The sequence below is a fragment of the Aythya fuligula genome, chromosome 3, assembly GCF_009819795.1.
Source record: "Aythya fuligula isolate bAytFul2 chromosome 3, bAytFul2.pri, whole genome shotgun sequence".
NCBI classification, from domain to species: Eukaryota; Metazoa; Chordata; class Aves; order Anseriformes; family Anatidae; genus Aythya; species Aythya fuligula.
The window spans coordinates 93,699,259-93,720,440 of record NC_045561.1 but is presented as its reverse complement, the minus strand read 5'-3'; the positions used below and the strand labels follow the sequence as shown (position 1 = coordinate 93,720,440).

The 21,182-nt window shown below is 37.0% G+C and overlaps 1 protein-coding gene across 1 annotated transcript in view; it reads left to right on the top strand.

Annotated features, from left to right (window-relative positions):
* FAM83B (family with sequence similarity 83 member B) overlaps positions 1 to 21,182 on the top strand; it is a 44,656-nt gene that overhangs the window by 12,521 nt on the left and 10,953 nt on the right. The window contains exon 2 of the mRNA XM_032185819.1: positions 18,849 to 19,013. Coding sequence (XP_032041710.1) covers positions 18,849 to 19,013 — 165 coding nt within the window. The remainder of the gene's footprint in view (positions 1 to 18,848; positions 19,014 to 21,182) is intronic.

The window sequence follows — 21,182 nt, the reverse complement described above, 5'->3', positions numbered from 1 at the left end:
CGCTTTTGAAGTGATTGCAAAATAGATATTTAGAACACATGTACTTTTTCATGCATGCTGACATGCAAGCAAGCAACAAGAAAGAAAATTCAGTAAGAAGTGAATATCTGGAATCTAGCTGTTATTATAGAACTGTCTAAAATATATTGTTTTTATTTTAAAATGCCGCATATTCTTAAATATTTATCAAAACACCTTGAGAAATACTTTCATGGCCAATTATGACGCTATGCTGATATGAAATGGTGTGCACACAGATAGACATATTTATTGTGAATTTTGTTAGTGTTATTTCAAAAACTCCTAGAGATCAGAATTTCGTACTCTGATAAATTCCATGGAGAGACATTGTTTATACTATTTGAGGAGGTGACTTGCTACATTTAATTATACGAAGTAGTCCCTCTTGAGATATAAAGTAAAAGGAGAAAGCATTTCAGTTCAATACTCACTAGTTCATAACGCAGCTGTCTGTGTTGAAGGTAGTAGACCACACTTAACAAAAATACAGATACTTTGAAAACAAAAAAAAAGCTTTAATTTCTGGAATTTGTAATAATAGTACTTAAGTACAGAAATTGAAGTTACTAATCTGAGTAGGATAGTAGGATTCCAGGCAGGAATTAGGTGATGATCTCTAACAGGCTTTTTTTTTTTTTTTCCCCAAAAAATGTAATTATTTTTAAAAGAACACAAAAATCTAGGTGTTTGTTTATTTTTGATTTACAGCAAAGTGCATTGACTGAAATGTTCTAGCAGCACAATTGTATAGCATTGCATGGTATGATATTATTGTGCTGAATAAACAATAAAAAGTTGCAGTGTTTTTATTCCAAATAGAGAAATCTCCTGGCCTTGTTTTAAAGACATTCAGAAGTAACAATAACATTCTGATTGGTACATTTCATTTTACACTGGTTTTCACACAGACATTCTAGTTTTAAAAACCAAAAAGGAGCTTACTCAAAACAGCTTGAAAACACAGTTTGTGTGGGATCCATGGAGTCTGTGTACAAAAAGAATGGATCTAGGTTTAAGCATAAAAAGCATGCTTGCTCAACAGCTCTGAATGCTTGACTGGTCTTGGCTGAATATATGTCACAGGGTTTAGGGAAAAAAAAATCCCCGATATGACAAAAAAGTACAAAAACCTCTTGGCAATGCCTGTTGGGAGTATTGCTGTCCTAGCAGTGGAGATGTTACTGATAATTGCACTAAATATTTTCCTCTTTGAAAATTTGGAAACTATGCATGAATGGAATTTGATTTGTTTCTCTAGTGAGGAGGATTTCAGAAATATGGAAATTTTGGTAACATATAAATTAAAAGTCCTCTAATAGGATGGATTTTTTTCTGAATTACTCTTCTCTTGAGTTCTATAGTGCTGAGTTCCAGTAAAAATACTGAATTATATTTTTGTATGATATATTTTTCAATATATATACACTTTTTCAATAGCTATGAATAAAGTCCATAGCTATTGGGATGTAAGTAAGAGGCATTGATCTGTTCTGGTTTTGTTCTTAAATTGCTTTGCTGTGGCTGTGGAAGGGGTTTTAGTCTGAAACACTAAAACATAAAGCAAACTGCTTGGTTAATCTTGTGACTACAGAAATCTGTTTACCTGTAAGCAGAGGGGAAAAAAGTGCCTTTAAATAATTTTCAAAAGACCTGTGTAAACAGGTTATATAATATTTGTATAAATGAATATGCGCACACACACTCTGGAATTTGAAAAGCTGCCTATCAGCCGCTACCGAAACAAGCAGAGCACCACACAGGCTGAAACGTGGAATGCTTGGGAATATGACGTAGGTGAAAATTCTTGCGTGGTAATTATTAACATGTTTAACTAAATTAATGCATTATGAAAACTGACAATGGCACGTCACTTAGGACATTTTAATTTCAAAGCCCTGGCTGGGTCCTGCAGGTCAGCAGGCTGTCCAGGGGGGGAGGGTTCAATTCATAAAAAATAAAAAAAAATACCTTATTTTTCCTTTTCTCAAATTTGCTAAAAACCACAGAACCAACAAAATCTCAAATTACATATTCCAGTTGTTTTCAAGTTGCAAGGCATTCCTCAGTGTTTTGGAGGATCATCCATTTGCATTATTTGCTGGCTTGCTCGCTCTCAGGCATGTTTTTGGGTGCTTTGTGACTGGGATTTTGAGGGCAATGAATCTTTTGCCCTGCATTCAGTGAACTTGTTGTGTTTCAGTCGTTCCTCACCAAATCCCAGCAGCAAGGCTTTAATTTTGAGCTTGTTATTGAAGCCACAGTCTCCCCTGCTAGACTAGTCATGATTCTGATATTTTAATATTTTTTTTTTTGTATGTAAGTTATTCTTAGTTACTTTTTGATTGCAGGCAGCTGTTTGTACCGTGTTTGTGTGTCCTCTCCTTGGGCTCTGTCATTGCTTTTAATTTCAGGTATAATTTTCTAATCGATTTTATTGGAAGCTGTTTTTGAAAATAACTGTGCAAACATACTCCTCTAATCGATATTTGTATCCTTTAAAATCTCATACTATGTTATGTGTTCTTGATGCCCTCCCTGTTCATCTCTGCAGCCACTTCCAGTTCACAAAATCAGCTGAGGTTGATAAAACGAACAGATTCATGGGTTTTGATGCCAGAAGGGACCATTATGATAATGAAATCTGACTTCAGGCTTAACGGAGGCCTAACACTATTGCATCTTCAAAGAGCTGATGCTAAGAATAAATTTGACCTCAGAACACTTGGGCACTGGCCTTGCAGTCAGCACTGGGAAACTAATCCATAACTGTTCAGGAGATCGGGTACTCTGTACTATCCCTGTTCTCTAAATTATGGAATTTGCTTGAAGAAACCCATTTTGCAAGTCTGGGCCAGCCCTGCCTGAGCTTTGTGCTTGCATATCTCATCACTCTGACACGACAGTGAGCCAAAGGAGAAGGTGCAGAGAATTGCAAATGCAAGACTGGAGGGTGAGGCGAGGCTCAGGCTGCTGCGTAGCTGCAGGGATCGCATTCAGAGGGACTTCGGGATGCTCAGCGTCTCTGTAAACACAGGCCATTAGCTTCTGAGGACTTGTTCACATGACACAGTAAAGTACAGTGAGGAGATTGACAAGAAGCAGGGCGTTTTCGTCTTCCCAGAGCATCATGTTAGCGTGACTAGACTGTTTCCAGTAACAAAACTAATTAGTCACAGGCTGACTCAGATGGCCCTGTGCAGGACAGCAGTGTGACACGCACACACACACACCCTGTTAATTTACAGTTTCCCAGATAAAAATAGATGTAATAATGTTATTCCCACATTTATGAAATGGTTTGTGCTTTACATATGAAAAGCTTTCAATAGGCACTTAAGTGTTATTGCAAGTAATTTAAGAGGAATTCAAAAAGCTGTTTGTTTTTCTGTTAAATTTGCTAAGTCTTTTATGGCAGAGAAGTAGCTGACTTCAATAAGTTTTAATTTTTAAAGGTATGCCAGGGATGATTTAGAAGGCTATAAATAACATTAGCCTATTAAAAATATATTCCTATGCTAATATGCTCAAGAACTAGTTAAAATGCTAGAATGCCTTCTCTGTTCTATGCATTTTTATAGATTCAAAGATCTTTTAAATACTTTATATACATATATATATATATATATTATTCTTTGTATCCTTTATATTGCTGAATATGAAGGTTTTAGGATTAAAAACATTGGTCCATGACTTATAAAACTTGCACACAGATTCCTCTGAGGACACAGACTTCCTATTTATCTTTCGGCAAATTGTTTAGACTTAGTTTTTCAGAAGACTTTTATACTCTCTAATACCACAAAAATTAAAGATCTAGGTTCCCATCTATCAAAGTGAATATTCACTCAGACTGGTTTGTGGAAACATACATGGTATAGGGCACTGTGTTCATATCAAGAGCTCAAGCTGTAATCCACCTTCTCAAGTTCTTCTAGTAGTTTAAAACTTCATAATTTGCATCAGCTATTCCAGTGTCTGTTCTTGTCCATGAGGTTTGGTTGCTTGCTTTGGAACATTCAAGCAGAAACATATCTGTTGTATCCAAATACAAGAGAGAACAGTTCAGTTCCCCATTTCCAGGCTGTGTTCTGCAGTTCCTTTTTTTGTCATAGTATTCCTTCTGTGCAGCTGCAAGACACAGGAAAATAATTTTGTTGTTCACTTGAAGTACTGTTTCTGATTTAAGCTGCATTTCAGGGAATGCTCAGTCATCTATGTAAATGTTGTGTCTTACCCGCTGCATAGCTGAAGCTTGCTTCACTGCAAAAAAATTGTTTCTCCCTCAATTATGATGATATATATTGTACTTTTTATCATGGATAAGAGACTGGAGCATCTTCCAGTTACCAACTACTAGTCATGGTTGACCAAAAATAATAAATTCCCTGAAAAATTCCTGCCTGACAGCTGCGTCTCAGATGTCTAGTGAACACGGGTGTTCCAGCACCTGACAGCAGATTCAGAACAAAGACTCTGAGGGACAGCAAAACCTGTATGCATTTTTAAAGCAGTAATAAAAAAGGAGAAAAGCAGCCTATTGTTATATCAGAAATGAGTGCTGTTTTTTTCTACACTTCCATATAATGCTGGTTTTATTTTTTATGTAAAGGAAATAGGCAAATATTAGAATATTTCTTTCTCTCTGCGTGTGTATGCACGTGCATTCCTCTACATGCACACATAAAGGCTGTGTTACGGAAAACACGTTTTTTAGCAGTGCACACAAACATAGAAGGCCTAGCAGTTGGGTACAGAGCCTTATTGGCATGAAATCTGTAGGTTACTCAAGGGAAACTCTCTTTTGAGATCAGAGAGGTACTTCATAAGAACAAATGTTTATTTGAAAGGTACTATTTTGCATCAAAAAGCAGTTATTTGCCAAAGTGTTCTTGGAATAATTTTTTCACTTCTCCTCCACAGAGGTATTGCAGGTTCTCATCTTCATACTTATTTCAAGCCACACAAGTCAAGTATTATATTATGTTATTACCGTGCTTGGCGCATTTTTCAAGAGCAAATTTTCCATCGGAATGTGGCTTAATTGGAGTCCACAAGTGGCTTGCTCAGTGGTGTTTCTTCCTTTGTTCCTTACGGTTAGGTAGAAAATATTGTTTCTGGTAGCATAACAAGTGAATTGATATGGAAGGCTCTCTATCCCCCATGTTAGCTTGTATATTCCATAAATACCCCTGAGGTGTACCCCTATTCAACACAGGAACATTTGGTGGCTGCAGGTGCATCACTGGCACAAATATGCAGCCAATCTCAAACAAAGCTACTGTAGAAAATTCCTGCCACAGAGACTGTTTTTCTTCCTCCTTCACTCTTAAATCCTTCTGTGTTTTGGAAGAGACTCCCTTGCCCTAGCAAGAGCTTTGTGTTTCTTGCAGGTGTTCAGCAGCTTCAGGATGAGATCTGTGACTATCATTACCCAAATGTTTGGGGGTTTGTGGGTATAATTGGCATACTGTACACATCACAAGGCATATTTTGTAGAAAGGAGAATGGTCTCATGGACATGAAGCTGTACAGTAGAAGACTTGTGATAACCTTTTTCTTTGCTACCCATTAATAGTATCTCATCAATTTAGGATGTTGGTTGCTAACTCAATTGTGTATAGAGGGTTCAGCTTGCTGACAACTCATTTATTTTAATAACTGTTTGTTTTATTCATTCACAAGTTAGTGCTTTGCATTATTCTTGTGAGGATGAGAAAAATGAGAGGAGTAGACCAGGAAAAAAGGTTCTCATAACCTGTCCGTGGCTGAAGCAATGGCCTTCAGATCACAGAACTCTGTCCTGGAGTCCAGCTGGGTCTTCTCTTCCCTAGGTGCAGCCTGGACTACTAATTTAAGCAACTACTGTAGATACACTGAATAAACTAAACATTAAAAATAAACTTCTACATTGAAATGAAAAGACTAGTAGATAGTAACGATGGATCATTATGGTTATCTGATCTGACTGTGTCACAAAGACCAGAGATTTTTGCATAATTACAGTATCAAATTGCAAATGATGAATTAATACTTTTCCTGTGGCCTTGCTGAAGACCTGTATGCAGAACATCGAGAGCTGATGCTAACTGCGTGTGCACACAGTGTCACCAAGATCATTCTTAAGCTGTATGGCTTTTCTGGCAAAGATGGTTACTCAAAAATTGAGCTCAAATTGAGCCAACAAGATCAGTTTAGCAAATACCTTGCAGAAATAAATAAGAACCATTTCTTTTTTTTTTTTTTTTTTTCTTAAACTCATTTCCTTTCGTATCTATTGACTGGCTACTTCCTCAGATTACACACCCTCCTTGGAAGATTCACCTTTGGACAAGAATAATAAGGTTTATCATAAATGTTTTCAGAGGGTTTTAAAATCAAAATAATTTTTATAAATACAGTATTTTAAAGAATAATACTACTAGTAAATTATAAATTTTTAAACTAATAGTAATTATAATTGTAATTCATCTTTTTTTTTTAATTTTTTTTTTTTTTAATTGCTATACTTGATTCAGGAATTTGCTACATTATTCCATTCTTATTTGCTATCCTCTCCCCTGGGGTATGCAATGATTCTAGAACTGCTTATCCACTTCATTTCAGTTTGCTCCACCGGAGGTTTGAGCTTTTTTTTTTTTTTTTTTTTTTTTTTTTTTTTAATTGTTTCCCTGCTATTTCAGGCATCTTGCTTCATTTGGTAATGTGCATAATTATTTTTTCCCTGAAAAGCTACACATAATTACTTTTGAACTAGCTTAATCATTTCTTATCTTTAGGACATTCTGCTGATGCTTTCAGAATGCTCTGCAATTATTTTTCTTTTTTCATCTGATCTGTAATAAATAGTCCGGCATGCCAGGGTAATGGATTTCACTTGAGGATCTCAAGATGATTTGCAGACAATAATTAATTAATTAGTTTCACAACCTGTCTTTAAAACAGGTGAAATTGAAATGCGGGCTGGCAGCATGCGGTCATTAACCACGTGTTGCACCACTAACAGTAGCTGCTCCACAAGCGGGTGACATCACCCGTTCCTCCCTAATATCAGCAAAGGTTCCTGAAGCAAAACAAAGGAGAGCTGAACTCTGCTCAGTGACACCCTGTTAAAAAAATAAATAGTTAAAATCATCTGGTTCAATCATCCCACTGGTTGTTTACCCAGTGTCCTGATGTAAGGGTGTGCTGCTATACGGCCATACGCAGACTTAAATTAGTTTGTAATATGTGTTGCAAAATGCTGATCAGACCAACCATTGCTGTTGGTTTTGTCGGCAACACAGAAGTCACTGCAGGTATTCATCCAGGCACAGTAGTTTTACTTATAAATGCATTTTACTATGTCACGTAGCTGAACTAGAAAAATATTAAAGATGACCCTACGGGATATATGTATAAGATGAATTGAGAATTTGTCAGAGTTAAGCCCTGAGGAAACTTCTCATTATTCATCCTCTTCTGTTTGTTCAGGAGGATCATTGGCTTGCCTTCTTACTAACCCATAACTGACTGTCACCAGTAATTTTAAATGGCCTCAATTCTCTGCGTTGCTGGTTTTCACTACTGCATTATTTCTTGAATTGAACTCCTTAAATGGAATTTGGTCCATCTATGGGGCTTGAAAGTAGTGGCGGTGAAGTTAGTAGCAGGAAGCAGTAGTTCTGTTGTGAATATCATAACGATACGTTATGTTTTATTGCAACTTTTATGACCATATATATTTTAGAGTTTATGTAAGATGTGTAGGAACCCGTTTTAAGCCCACATTCAGTATTCAAAATATATATTTTTTCCTCAATCCTAGATTTAACTGAATTTGACATTCTTCATGAGAGAGGGAGAGAGAAAGGAAGGAAACAAAAGCAAAGGGAAAAGAATGGGAAAGAGAGAGGGAAGGAAGGACAAATGAGATCGAAAAAAGGGGATGGAGGGTAACAAAAAGATAATAATCTGTAAATCATAGTTATCTTGCTTGCAGCTTTGTGGCATTAGTGTGAAAATCTTTGAAAGCATTAAGTCCTACAAAATGATAGAAATACTCCCACCCTGTCATAATATTCTCAGAAGACAATTGCCTCAAATATCTGTCCGTTAACCAGTTGGCCCTCAAATGTGTACACCTCAGGTGTCTTACTTATTTTTTAATCAAATATATAAAGCTAAATGCAAAAGGTGTAATCTTGAAAAAGGATTAAGTGATATTTGAAATAATGTTTTTCCCACTTACCCTTCCCTAAACACAAGATTAGCCTTTATTTCTGTGTTCATTGAATCTTGTGTTGGTTTTCCCTTCAAAAGTCAGACCTAGTTGCTCATCAAGCTGTTTTATGAACACTGAGCATGAGCACTGTGTCAGTTTTCTGGGATTTCCCTGATACTCAGTTTTATTAAAAATGACCAGCAACAGACCAGGGAATTCCCTCACTGAAGTGTAAACTATCCAGGTCTTCTAATTGCAGTTGTTCTCAAAATATTACTCTATTGCTAATGGATTGTAATATTCCTTATTAACCATATGAGAAAAGAACATCATCCCCTTTCTTTCCAAATACTGACAGGAGCCTCTGTTGAGGACTACTTTTTCCACTTTGGCAATTACCTTCACTATGCAGTGAAGTAAGGGAGGTTTTTAACCAGAATTGGTTCTCATCTCAGTTGTGGTTTCTGCAGACATCTAAGGTCTTGTGAAAGGACATCCAATTTTTTATTCCACTTTTTTTCCTCATTTATCTCCCAGACAGTTTCACCAGCAGTGTTCCATAGGATTATGAAATATACCTTTTGGAAGAAGAGGTTTTGGGTGTCTGTAGATGACTAACTACCAACTACTAATTATATAATTAGGAATTGCTTCTCAGTATTGAGTATAATCAGGTCATGCTCATTGGTCTGTAGGCTTCCACTAATTTGAAATCCAGCAATTAATTTTTTATTTTTCTTTTTCCACTGGGCACTGAAATCCAAAATAGTTTTGTTTTCCTTTTATGTAAAAAAAAATAAATAATTTTTTAAAATTTCTAATGAAATTCTGTTATTTGCTGCAACCTGATCTAGTGGGTGGCATCACTGCCTATGGCAGGGGGTTGGAACTAGGTGGTCTTTAAGGTCCCTTCCAACCCAAGCTGTTCTATGATTCTATGGCCATCACCAGGACTGCGTACATGCATTCAAAAGTCTATCTTCCTGATCTATAAGCAAGTCTGAATCATGTCAGCTTTATGTGCTGACTTGGATCCACCAAAATCTCTCTGCTTTTAGAAGCATTTGACAAAGGTATTGCTTTTTAAACACTTCATCTACCTCTGTTATTTTCCATGGTCTACTACAGAAGTGCTTTTTCCACCTCTGCCTTAAGCCCTCGCCTGTCTTTGATTCTTTTCTTATGTGCTGAATGTATCTGTAGTACATATTCATTCTTTTAAGTAGCAAGGGATTGCAGGCAGTATTATACTGCTGAACAATATGGTTTATTGGAATTTTTTAATCTAAATAATATATATAGTAGCAGGAGCACATAAGATATATTAAATATGCTGCTTATGTATAAAATATGAATATTAGATATTCAACTCTTCCTATTTCATTTCAGAAACATATGTTTACTGTTAAGGTCTTGAAGATGACAAACACTACACAGCACTTGCATAAGCAAACTTAAAAGCAAAGTTATTCTTCCCGGTCTAGAAAAGTTGGTCTGAATCACCTCTTTTTCCTATAAATCTGCCTTTAACTAAAGAGGATCTTTCTTTGTTTCCAAGGGGCTAATTAGCAACTGCCAGCAAAGTTGTCTACTTTAAAGAAATATTGCTTGTTTTTATAGGTTAGTGTCTACAGCCTGTAAGTGTTTATTAATATTGTGGTTTTCTATACATTGTCAAATTTTATAAATATGTAAACTCTCAGGAAGTGGGGTTCAATGTTGGCAGTTTGTTTACATGGGATTGCTGAGGCCTCTGAAAGGAGCAGTAGGACGGCATACTGACCCAGAACTTCATTCCATTTTCCCTCTGAGGAACTCTACCAAAACCTTTTTTTATATGTAGATTAAAAAAAATCTCTTAAAGAATTGTCATCCAGTTCAAATCTCAGGCAATTACTTTGATTACTTGATGAGCAACAAAGACTTGATGAGCAAAAAAAGACATCCAGTCTGGTTTTCTTTGGCATAAAAAAAATATTTGTAAGCAGGAGCAATTAGAATGGTCAAGTTTAGTACAGTTTTTCAAGCACTTTTGCCACTTTGCATTTTTTTTCCCCAGAGTTTGAGGAGGCTTTTCCCCATATACGTAGCTGTGCATGACAAAGTATGGCAGCCATTCATAGTTTCAAGTATATGGTAGTATCAGGTATATGGTAGACTCATACTTCCCTGGACGATGTACAAGCTTGCCCAGAACATCTGCTGCTCTTACTCTGACTATTCAGTGGAAATCTCAAAATTGAGAATAATCGCCAAAGCATGAGGTTTTCAATCCTGCACAGCACATCAAAAAGTACAATTTATTAAGAGTTTAGCAGAAAGCATGTTCTAATTACTGTTGGCACTTTCTAAAAAAATAATTAAGGCTCACTTATCACATGGTCACGCATTGTTTGTTTTTAGGCAGTCACTAACTAATGCACACATGTATGAGTACTTCTACTTACAAGCAAATTTAAAATAAAAAGTATAATATTATAATATTTAAGCATACTGAACATTCTCTAAATATTAAGGGATCTGGTGAGAACCCACATATTAAAGCTGCTAATATTCTTTTAAATAATAAATTATTTCTAAAGCAGCAAGTCTTTGAAATTCATCGTAGAGAAAGCCAGAGGCTAGAGAAGTACCTTTTATTTTTTGTCATGAATTTCCATTCTGGTCTAGCTGGGTCACAGGCTGTCAGAAAATCCTGGCATTTCCTTTCTGTTTGCTTTCCTCAGGAAAAGCTTGGCAGCCTCCCAAAACAACAACTGAATAAGAACATTCTGAACAGCTCAATACAATTATTAAAATCCTGCTACCCAACCAGCTGCAGCACACATGGCACTGAGAATGGGATCTGATACAGCAAGGACATCAATGGCAAGAGAAGAAAGGGCAGAGCAAGCTCCCAGACACATTCCCTCCATAATGCCAAGGATTTTCTGCTCTGCGTTATCTGCCTCTCTGTAGGACCTCTGCCCACTGCTGTTACACAGTGACAGAAAACAGCTTGCTCATTAAATACCAGAAGTGGTTTACTTATTTATGGGAGCACTGCAAGAAGGAAGGAAAGTGTTAAAACTGAGCACTGTGAGTGCTTGTTGATTCAACCAGGCTTGGCAGTTCTCTTTGCAGATTTAAGTAATATTTTTTATTTTATTTTTTTTTTTAATTTTGGTAAATCTTTTCCTGTCTGTGCTGTGCCAGTCACTGGGCAGCTGCTGTTGCTCTGCAGTGTGTTCTAGCTCTTTCCTTTCTTCCAAGGGTTAGGCTTATAAATGCTTCTTGGAAAGCCCCCAGGAAGAATCCGCAAGCTATACCCTTCCTCTCCCTGACTTGCAGAAACTCAAGACTGCCTGCACAGAAGTCAGCTTCAGAGAAATCATCACCTCTGCTGCTGGCCGCAGTGAGGGAGCACCTCCTTAATTCGGTCAGATCAAACTGTCTTCTTACTAATCTGTCAGCCAGAATAACAACTACCAAACCCATAGATACAGATCACATTTATAGAATTGATGCAGCTCACTCCCATATGTTTTGCAAGATACCTATAAATTTACTCGTGCGTGAATTCAAAGTGACAGCACTGGAGGTGTCATTTTAAGACACTACATGGTATGTGACAAGCTAGCTCAGCCTGTGATAGCTTTCTGAAAGGTGGTGCAGAAGGCTATTATACATTTACTTTTCAGAGAAAACAGTATTATCTTCACTTCAGAGAACTTTTCTTCTCTCTGTTATTTTTATTTTCTTTTGTAGAAGAGCTAATCCTGACCTCATCCTCTCCTAGAGACATGCTAAGCAGCACAGAAGTTGCCAAACTGAGCGAAAGGTGGAACAGTCAGGTGGTTAGAAGATGGCACATGGTGAAGATTGGATCTTCCCAGTGTATTTCAGAGTTAAATCATGTCATTTTTCAGAGCTGCAGTTATCATTTCCACGTCATTCTTTGCTGCCAGCATCAAAGCATATTTTTCCCCATTACTGATTGCTAGAAAGTTCCCCACCACACAGCATTCTGACATGTTTCTTGGGCAGAACAGATTAGGCGTTGCCGTGAGGGCCAGTCAGTTAAGCACAATTAAACTATTATACACTGCTTTACTTCACTGTTTATAATTTTGGGAGAATAATTTCCATTGGTTTCCCATGTTATATTGCAGGAGATTTGTAGACTTTTTGGTTTTCCATCCTACACAGTGTCTCTTTTCCTGCTGTTTTTATTCATACAAGTTTTCAGTCATGTTGAGCACACCTAGCATCCTTTTACAGATAGAGGTTGTGGTTGTTGAAGACTGCTGACATGCATGTTGAAGTTAATTTTCATCCCTTAAGAAAGCTTAGTTTTCACTTTAAAATACTTTTGCTGTGTAGGCAGCACATGACACAATAAGCTGGGGCTGGGTGATCAGAACGGAAGATGCATTCAGTTCTGAGCTGTGTACTTTGAGTGTCTTCAGAACTGATGGCACAAATGTGATTTTGGAGTAGCCGGAGGAAAAGGGGATAGTGAGGGCTGTGAGGGCTTGCTCTGAGGTTTGTGTAGCTGTATGTTGGAGTGAAGTGCCAGACTTCAGCCTACAGTTCATTAAATTGCATTTAAAGAAGGTAATAATGGAAGTACATTTCGCAGTACACTGTACGGTTATGGTCTATTGCTCCCTGAATGCAGAGCCAAATTAAATAAATTGAATATGGTCTCAAGCAGCCAATTTTCATGATAAGCCAGTACAAGTAGTGACATTAATTTCATGGAAGTTGCATAAGTGTAAATCACCTATTTGTTCCATTATATTGCCGCCGTAATTGTAGCAGTGTGGGTCATACTCAGATGTTTGATTATTAGTTATGTGCACGCTCCTGTTTACAGAGGAGGGCTTCCCACATTATACTCTGGTTCAACACTTAATCTCAAGACTTCCGATCTGCTGCATTTGGTATGGAGATCTCAGCAGTTTGCCAGCCCAAAGGTGACCTGGGATATTCAGGTGCAAGTCACAATGTGAAGTACACTTTGCAGTGGAAGAATGTGTTGTGCAAACCATTTCAGAGCTGTGTTAAATTTTGAAAATTAATATGAAATTATTGTCTTAGGAGCACTCTGGTTGAACAATAGTGACAGAAAGTGTGCACAACAGATCGACTGCATACTGCTACCAAGAACTGCAGCAAGCATAAACTGGACCTGTTTTATGGACTCCCAACAAAACATGATAATTTGTAACAGACATATTTAACAGCTTTTTACTGGGAAGACTGTCTGCAGTGGTCATGAGATTTGTCTCTTTTTCTTTTATGGCACCCGAAACCCATGCAATCAGTTTGCATGCTGTCTCATGTTCCTAGCAGCAAGATATATGGTACTATATCTTCCTTCTGCACTCTGTTGCAAGGACTGCTGCCTGCCTTGACTGTTCCCTGAGAAAGGAGAGATTCAGGCAGCACCACTCCTGTGCCACAAGGAGATTCTCCCTAATACAGAGAAATGTAAAAAGAAATTTGAAATAGGGTTAACATTTCTGGCTGAAACAGTAGCTCTGTGGTCCTGGGGTGAGGAAGGGCAGTGTTGTTCAAAAGCACTGTACAGATTTTTGTCGCAAGATGTAAACCCAAAGTAAGCCTCCTGAAAGTTACAAGAAATCAATATTCTTGCAGTGTAGGTAGACCCGTAGCATTATTTCCTAATAGGTTATTGATATCATGGTAGATGTGTCCAGTAAAGCCTGACCTATGGAAGCAGCTGCATGAGAGGATTCCTCTTTTTTACTGTTTATAAGAAAGAAGGTGTTAAATGACACACTCTGCAAGATACTCAGCAAAGAATGGTAATTAGTGCTTCTAAAAGGAGTAAAGATACTGGGATAATGGAACTGTCAGTAGTATAGACCTAAAGATCACTAGCAGTAAAAGGTCTTTAATTACATCCATGCCCTAATGTCAATACACACGCACTAAAAGGGTTGATTTTGATGTCCTAAAATCAAACTGCAAAGGTTTTACTTACCCAATATCTTATCAAAAATGGGAGAAAAACTTCTCATTGTTCTTTATTCATAGTCTCTGTTTTGTTTCTTTAAGCCTTATAACAGAGTTTATTATCAATATGCATTTATATGGCAAGATGTGCTTGCATTTTGACAAGGATGGAAGTGGAGATCTTAGTCATTGAGCTGCTAACTTGGTAATTTGGGAGGGACCTCAGGAGGTCTCCGGTCCAACCTCCTGCTTCAAGCAGGGCCAGTGATAGGACTTGACCAGGTTGCTCTGGGCTTTATCCTGGTAGGTCTTGAAAACCTCCAAGGACAGAGACTACACAAGCACTATGGGCAACCTGCTCTGATGCTGGGCTTTCTGCATGGGGATAAGGATTTTTCCCTGTATCCAGTCAGAATTGCTCTTGTTTTACTTTGACCATTGTCTCTTGTCTTGCTACAACTGGCTGCATCTTCTCGATGAACCTAGCTGCATCTACTCAAGACACCTCTTGTAGGTGCTGAGGGCTGTTGTAAGGTGCCCTGAAGCCACCTTTGCTTTAGAATGGACAAGCCCAGATCCTTCAGGCACTCTTCACAGGGCAAGTCCTCCAGCCCTGATCATGTTGGTGGTCTTCCTCTGGCCATTTTTCTGCCTATAATTAAATGTTTCTAAAATGTTAATGTGTGAAGCACTGCTTTTCTACTGCAAGACATATTTTTGGTTTCAAGACAGTACTGAGGAAGATATAATATGGCATTGCTGGTGCCTTTATTTAAGTTGCTAAAACGATGAGCTTTATTAGAAGTAATGTTGTGTTTATTGATTTCAGCAGATTTTCTTCATCTGTAAGGATGCCACAAAATATAACCTTAAAAAACATTCACCACTTTGAAAAAGAGTTGGAAGATAATAAAAAGAGATCAGCAGTAACAACCTAAGATGATTTAAATTTAATTGGGTGTTGGGGGGGTAGAAAAGTAGTATTAAAATTGTTTTCTGCACTGGCTTCATCCTTAATTGGTCATTGGAATATTTTGTTTTGGTTTGGTTTGTTTTTTCCTATCTAATTTCAAGTCAGGTGGCAGTACTCCACTTTTGCTGTGCATAATATCAGCATGTCTGCTCTGCCAACTATTCTCTCATCCCTGAAAATGTAAAATGCTTAATTAGTCCCAAGGGCCATTTTTGATCAGGGTGATAATCAGTTTCTTACGTTTGGCAAGTTCTCCCAGAAATCTGACACTTTCAGCTGAAAACTCCTGCACCTATCCAGTATCCCCTGCATGGTTGGATGGCCTTTGCACATCCTTATAAAAGCATTGGTGCTTGTTTTTGCAGAGAGCCCTGCCTTTTGGAAAACAAATATTTTCTGGAAAGAAAATGGCATCTTATAAGGAAGCCTATAAATGTACTGTAAGACACTGAAGTGTTCTGCCTTGAGGGATTTTCTTGACACAGGAGATTGCTCATATGCCCAAAAGAAACAGAATTTGTGGCATAGCCAATTTTCTGAGCTGTTTGCTGCTCTTTGAATTCTATCCCTTTTCCTTTTCCTTGCTGGATTTCATTGTTACCTGGCTTCCTCTTGTAAGTATCAGTGTGAAAATTCATTCTTCAATTTCAGAAACAAATTTATAACACTGTAGTGACATCTTTTCTTCCAGCGTTATGCAGCAAATAACTAATCCTGCAGCTGATATTAGAGCTTTAAGTAAAGGTATTTTCACATTACAGAATACTTATTTTGGGGGATCTGCCTAGTCTTGGTCTCCTTAATCAAAACCTGGGACTCTGAATTGGCTTTCTCCTTGTCCGAGCTCAGTACTTCCTTCTTCTTCAAAGTTGGCAAATGTACCCAAGGAATTAAAAATTAAGGGAAATTTAGTATACTTAAAAGCCAGAATATTTTGATATTTATGGGATCCACTCTCTGCATCAAAATATGTAGTTTATCACCAAATATCTAGTTTGACTTACAGAAATCTATATACAGAAATAACCTTATCTCTGCAAATTACTGCTTTTACCTATCGTGTATGTTGATACATGACGCAAATTTGACTCTTTTCTTCCTTCAGCAATTCAGCCTACTAAACATTAGTGTTGACAGGATTAATTGTGTTGCTAAAAGTGAATGGGCAGACTAACAAGGGTATACTTCACAAGTAACCTTTGATTTCCAGGGAATGGAAAAATAAATGTCCAGCTGATTGTCAAATCACAAATGTGGCTTTGCAAATGTCCTTAAATCTGTTGAGGATCTAGCACAAACTTCAGGTTTCAAAGTGTAATGCCTATGCAAACTTTGAAAGCAAAACTTGCTTTTTCTCACAATAATAGTTCGGTACTTCATAGAATTAAGTCTAAAATTTCAAAATTAAAGGTTTAAGACCAGTTCTGCTAGTGAAGACAAAGAGGGGTGCTCTGTTCATTCCTAAGGTTTGGTGTATCTGCATATCATCAACAGCAGTGATTGTTTTTACTAGTAGTACACAGCCAGCACTCTCATACCTGCTTGTTTTTTCAATTCATATCTCACTTCCCTTATTCCTAAGCCAAATATGGCCATTCTAGTCAGCTTTGGTTTCAGTTTGGATTACTTATTCTAGCTGTTGTTTTTTTTTTGTTTGTTTATATTTTTCTACATGCTTCCAGTATATTAGTCTTTGTAACCACAGATGCTGCAAATTAGCATTGTAGATATCTGCCATACAAAAATGTTAGAAGGATTTTTGAAGTCTGTAGTGTATATTTTAAATATTTTATGTATTTATGTATTTATGTCAGTTTACTTACTCAGGATTTATCCCATAACTTAAATGCATTCTTTAATATAATGAGCACCTATTTCTAAAAGATTTCTAAAAGAAAATGAAAGGTTAGGAAGAAATTGAGGAGATCAGAGGGAGGGGGACACAGATAATGAAACAAACCTATTTGGCAGCAGACTTTCTTCTTTGATCATTTTTACCTAGCATGCTTGATCTACATTGGCATACTTCTGTTCGGATGTAAGAGAAACAAGACAGATGAATAAATAGGGTTGCCACGTTCAGTTAATTTTGTGTATCTGAGTCAAGACCAAGCAGAAATGATGAGTCAAAATAAACTTCTGTGGTTTTCATTCTTTCCTTTCAAATGTAGATGAAAAAAATAATTTGTACTGTTAAAGAACTGTTGTTTTTGTGTTGTTGGTTGGTTTTTTTTGTTTGGTTGGTTGTGTGTTTTTTTGTTTGTTTGTTTGTTTGTTTTTAATTATTATTTTCCCAAAAAGTCAGTAAAAATGTGAGGTAATACACAGGACATTTGAAAGAATTCAGTTATTTCATGCTATTCAGTTCCTTTCTGACTGGTGGATTAGTAAGGAGTCTTTTTACTGCCAGGTGACATGTTATTGTAAGCCAACTCCTTTCATTTTTATTGCTTCAGGAGCTGTCTTTACCTTTCTTAATGACATTGTTATTTTATTTTTTATTCTTGGTCAGCTCCTGTTTGTATTTCTAGTGTTCAAAGTATATATTTGCCATAGACGAGTCTTCTGGTTCTAAGCAAACACATTCAAAATGCAATTCAGATGACTGACTGGAGACATAGCATTTACCTCTGTGTGAGCAACATCCTTTACCAAATTTTGTGTGTAAAATAAATGTTTCAGTTCCAGAATAAGATGAGTGATTGTAACTTTACAATTATACCAATAATGTTCAAGTATGGAAAATTTAAGGATGAGTGAAACTGGTAAAGCAAGCTCACTATCAAGCCTACTCTTATACCTGTGATAGGCTTTATTTGATTTGAATTTGCACCTGAAAAGTTTCATTGGAACTTCTTGTGAAGACTCTAATGGGTAAGAATAGTATTTTTTAAAGTTGCACAGTTATTTCCACAGTTACATTCCCACTGTTATTTCCTCTATTTCAATATTACTTCATTCCAAATTACTAATGATAAGTAAATTGTGTATCATCTCCAAAATGTGATTAGCAGGACATTGCTTTTCCCAGTCAGAAATACCTGCATTATTCCCCAAGGCTGAACACCAGCAACGGCTGGTGGTCAGCACTCTCTAATCTTCCTGAACCAACCTCTCACCAGCTGAAGGAGTTTCGTCCCAGTGAGTGTGATGAGTCAGTACGGATGCTGAAGTCTTCATCAACTCCAGCTGTTCAATGTCTGCTTATTGACTCCTTCAAACTCTCAAATTATTAGTTTTAGGGAAAACTGTGAAGACAAAGAACAGCATTTAGATTAGGTTGAACAACCACCTTGTACAAAAACAGTGTTATCTGGATTTTCTATTATGCAGTCAGACTGTATAATAGAGTTGGCTCCATTTTTTTTTTTTTCACTGTATTAATATCACTTCCCATTTCCTTCTGTTACACTGGCTTTCTTTTTCCCTATAACACCCACACATAATACAACAATTTTCCAGAGTTTGTGGTTTGTGATGACTGACATATAAACAATCACCTGTCCTCTCAAGAAGAAGATGCAGTGCTCTTGAGAAGCCTTCTGGGTTAAGTGGTACCCCATGGGAAATATTAGAACTTTCTGATGCATGAATAGCATTGGTGTGTTAGCTGCACAGTGCAAACTTCAGTGAAGAGTTTCAAATGTGTGTTTATACAACACAGTAATTTTTGTCTTTTATTTTTTTCAGGTCATTGCCATAGTTATGGATATGTTTACAGATGTCGATATTTTTAGAGAAATTGTAGAAGCATCTACAAGAGGGATTGCAGTGTATCTCCTGCTTGATGAGTCAAACTTCAGTCACTTTCTGAAAATGACAGAGAAACAAGGCTGTCAAGTTCAGAGGCTCAGGGTAAGACTTCTTGTGTTCCTGTGCTTGAACATTCGCTAGTCATTCCTCTGCAACCCAAAGAAAAGACACTATTATTCAAAACCTCATTATCAAATACTGCTATATCAAATTAACTATGAAGTATAATCTGGTAAACTCTCAGCAGAACCTTCTCTACAAATGTTATTCTCTTTAGAAAAGCTTTTATCTTTTTCGTGTGCCAAAACAAGAATGTTTGATAGAATTATGTATTTTTTCCATGTTATTTATAAAATATTTTTCCATTATTATCTCCTTAGGCATAGTACAGCTTTGAAAAACTTTGCTTCCTTTTCCTTTATGTTAAATTAACCTGCAAATAAAATCATAAAGCTTATGCAAATTGTTTGGAATAATAAATGGTATACTTCATTTCATGATCTTTTTGTTAAATGTGATTACTATTAAAATGCATTAAACTAGGGTTCTGTTTTAGTTTCTGTTTAGAAAGCACTTCTTATTATGTCTGTCTACAGCACACATTATGAGTAGGCTTACTTTTATACATTACATATGTAATTTGCCCTATAAGAAAGATAATTAAGAGAGGACTGATGTTTACATTTTTCACCCAATGTCCTGCACCACCCTACTATATTAGGGAACAGAATGCTAACCATATGCTGCACTGACCTGACATAAATGCTTCATAAATACTTCTAGGTTTACTGTCATTGTAGATATCTCTGAAAATGTTCCAAGCACAGTACCAGAGTTTCTCTGCAAAGCCTTAAACTCTTCTGTGGCTGAACTTCCATATAGCTCCATTTGCAGTTCCTTGTTTCTTAACTAGTAGTGCCATGTTTACTCCTGGCAAAAATATCTCAGAAGCTCTTCTTACAATTTTAAGAACCCAGTCTAAAAAATAGATGGAGGTAGAGTGTTTTTGTGAGTATAAAGAAGGCTTTTTTCTTAAAGTTTTGGAAAAACCTGTATTTTATACCAAGTTTTGCTCTGGAGTGTTGACTTAGGCCCTTGAAAGTATTACCAAACCACTTCCCATATTTATTTCTGATGTGGGGGATTTGAGCATGTGGGATTGCCCTCTACTGGCCTAATACACAAAGCTATGGGAATTTTTGAAAAGAAAATGCCACAAATATTGTGGGTCTGTAGACCCTGGTAGTAATTGCCCTCATGAAGTCAGTATTTGGCAGTACACTGGAACTTCAGACACCATTGTTTCCCAATAACTTGGGTTAACTTTGCCATAAATGCTGATAAAAACAGAGTACATTTCTTTTTAATGACATGAGTTTTATCCTGCCAATGTAAAAGAAATTAGGAGTATTTTTTTCAAGCTCTATCTTGAAAAATGTGGTAATATGCATTTTCAAACTGATTCTGTGCAATATGTATCTATAGCTGTTTCTAACTTTTGGGAGTGATTTGGAGGTTTTCATTTTACTGTTGTTTTATAGACCTACAGGCATTTACACTGTGGTTGAAAGAACTTGCGTACATACATTACAGTGGATTTGGTATGGATTTGGTATGGGTTGGAGAGTTCAGATTTGGCCTCTTTAGTGACGTTATTCTTTATGTGTTTCTGTTCTGTAACAATGGGAGAAACATTTTTACACTGAAAGGTTTGCTTGGAATGCTTCAAGGTTTATCAGAAAATGAAAAATATATGCCAAAGATCTAAACAGTAATCCTGTTGTGTGCAGGGTTTCCTGTTCAGCTTGTGGTAAAGCTCTTCAGGCTCCTCATCCAGGTGCTACTCCCAGTGACTGTTCCTCTAAGAATAAAAGCTTCCTACTCCCACAGTAATTATCCTGTGTCTTTCTTCAGGATGAAGGGAAGCCACTGGTGACTGTGAAAGAGCAGTCAATACTTTGGCAAGGTTTCTGTCTCTTTTTTTTTCATTGCCTTGGTGCTTCATTGCCTTTTTGTGCTTTTGGCCCTCCTCTCCTCTTCAGTGAAAGCAAGAAGAGGACAGATGTAAGGATATATTTCTTCTTCCTCAAAATGTAGCAACAGCAGCACTGGCCTTGTTATTCTCTGGCATGATTTGGTTCAGTCTTGAGTATGGCAGACATTCTTCATCCTGTGCACTCAAGAGGAGGAGTTACTCTCAAGTCTTTATGACTTAGTCAGTATACTCACTGGCTCTTTATCTCTTCCTTTGAATCAGTAAAAAATTAAATG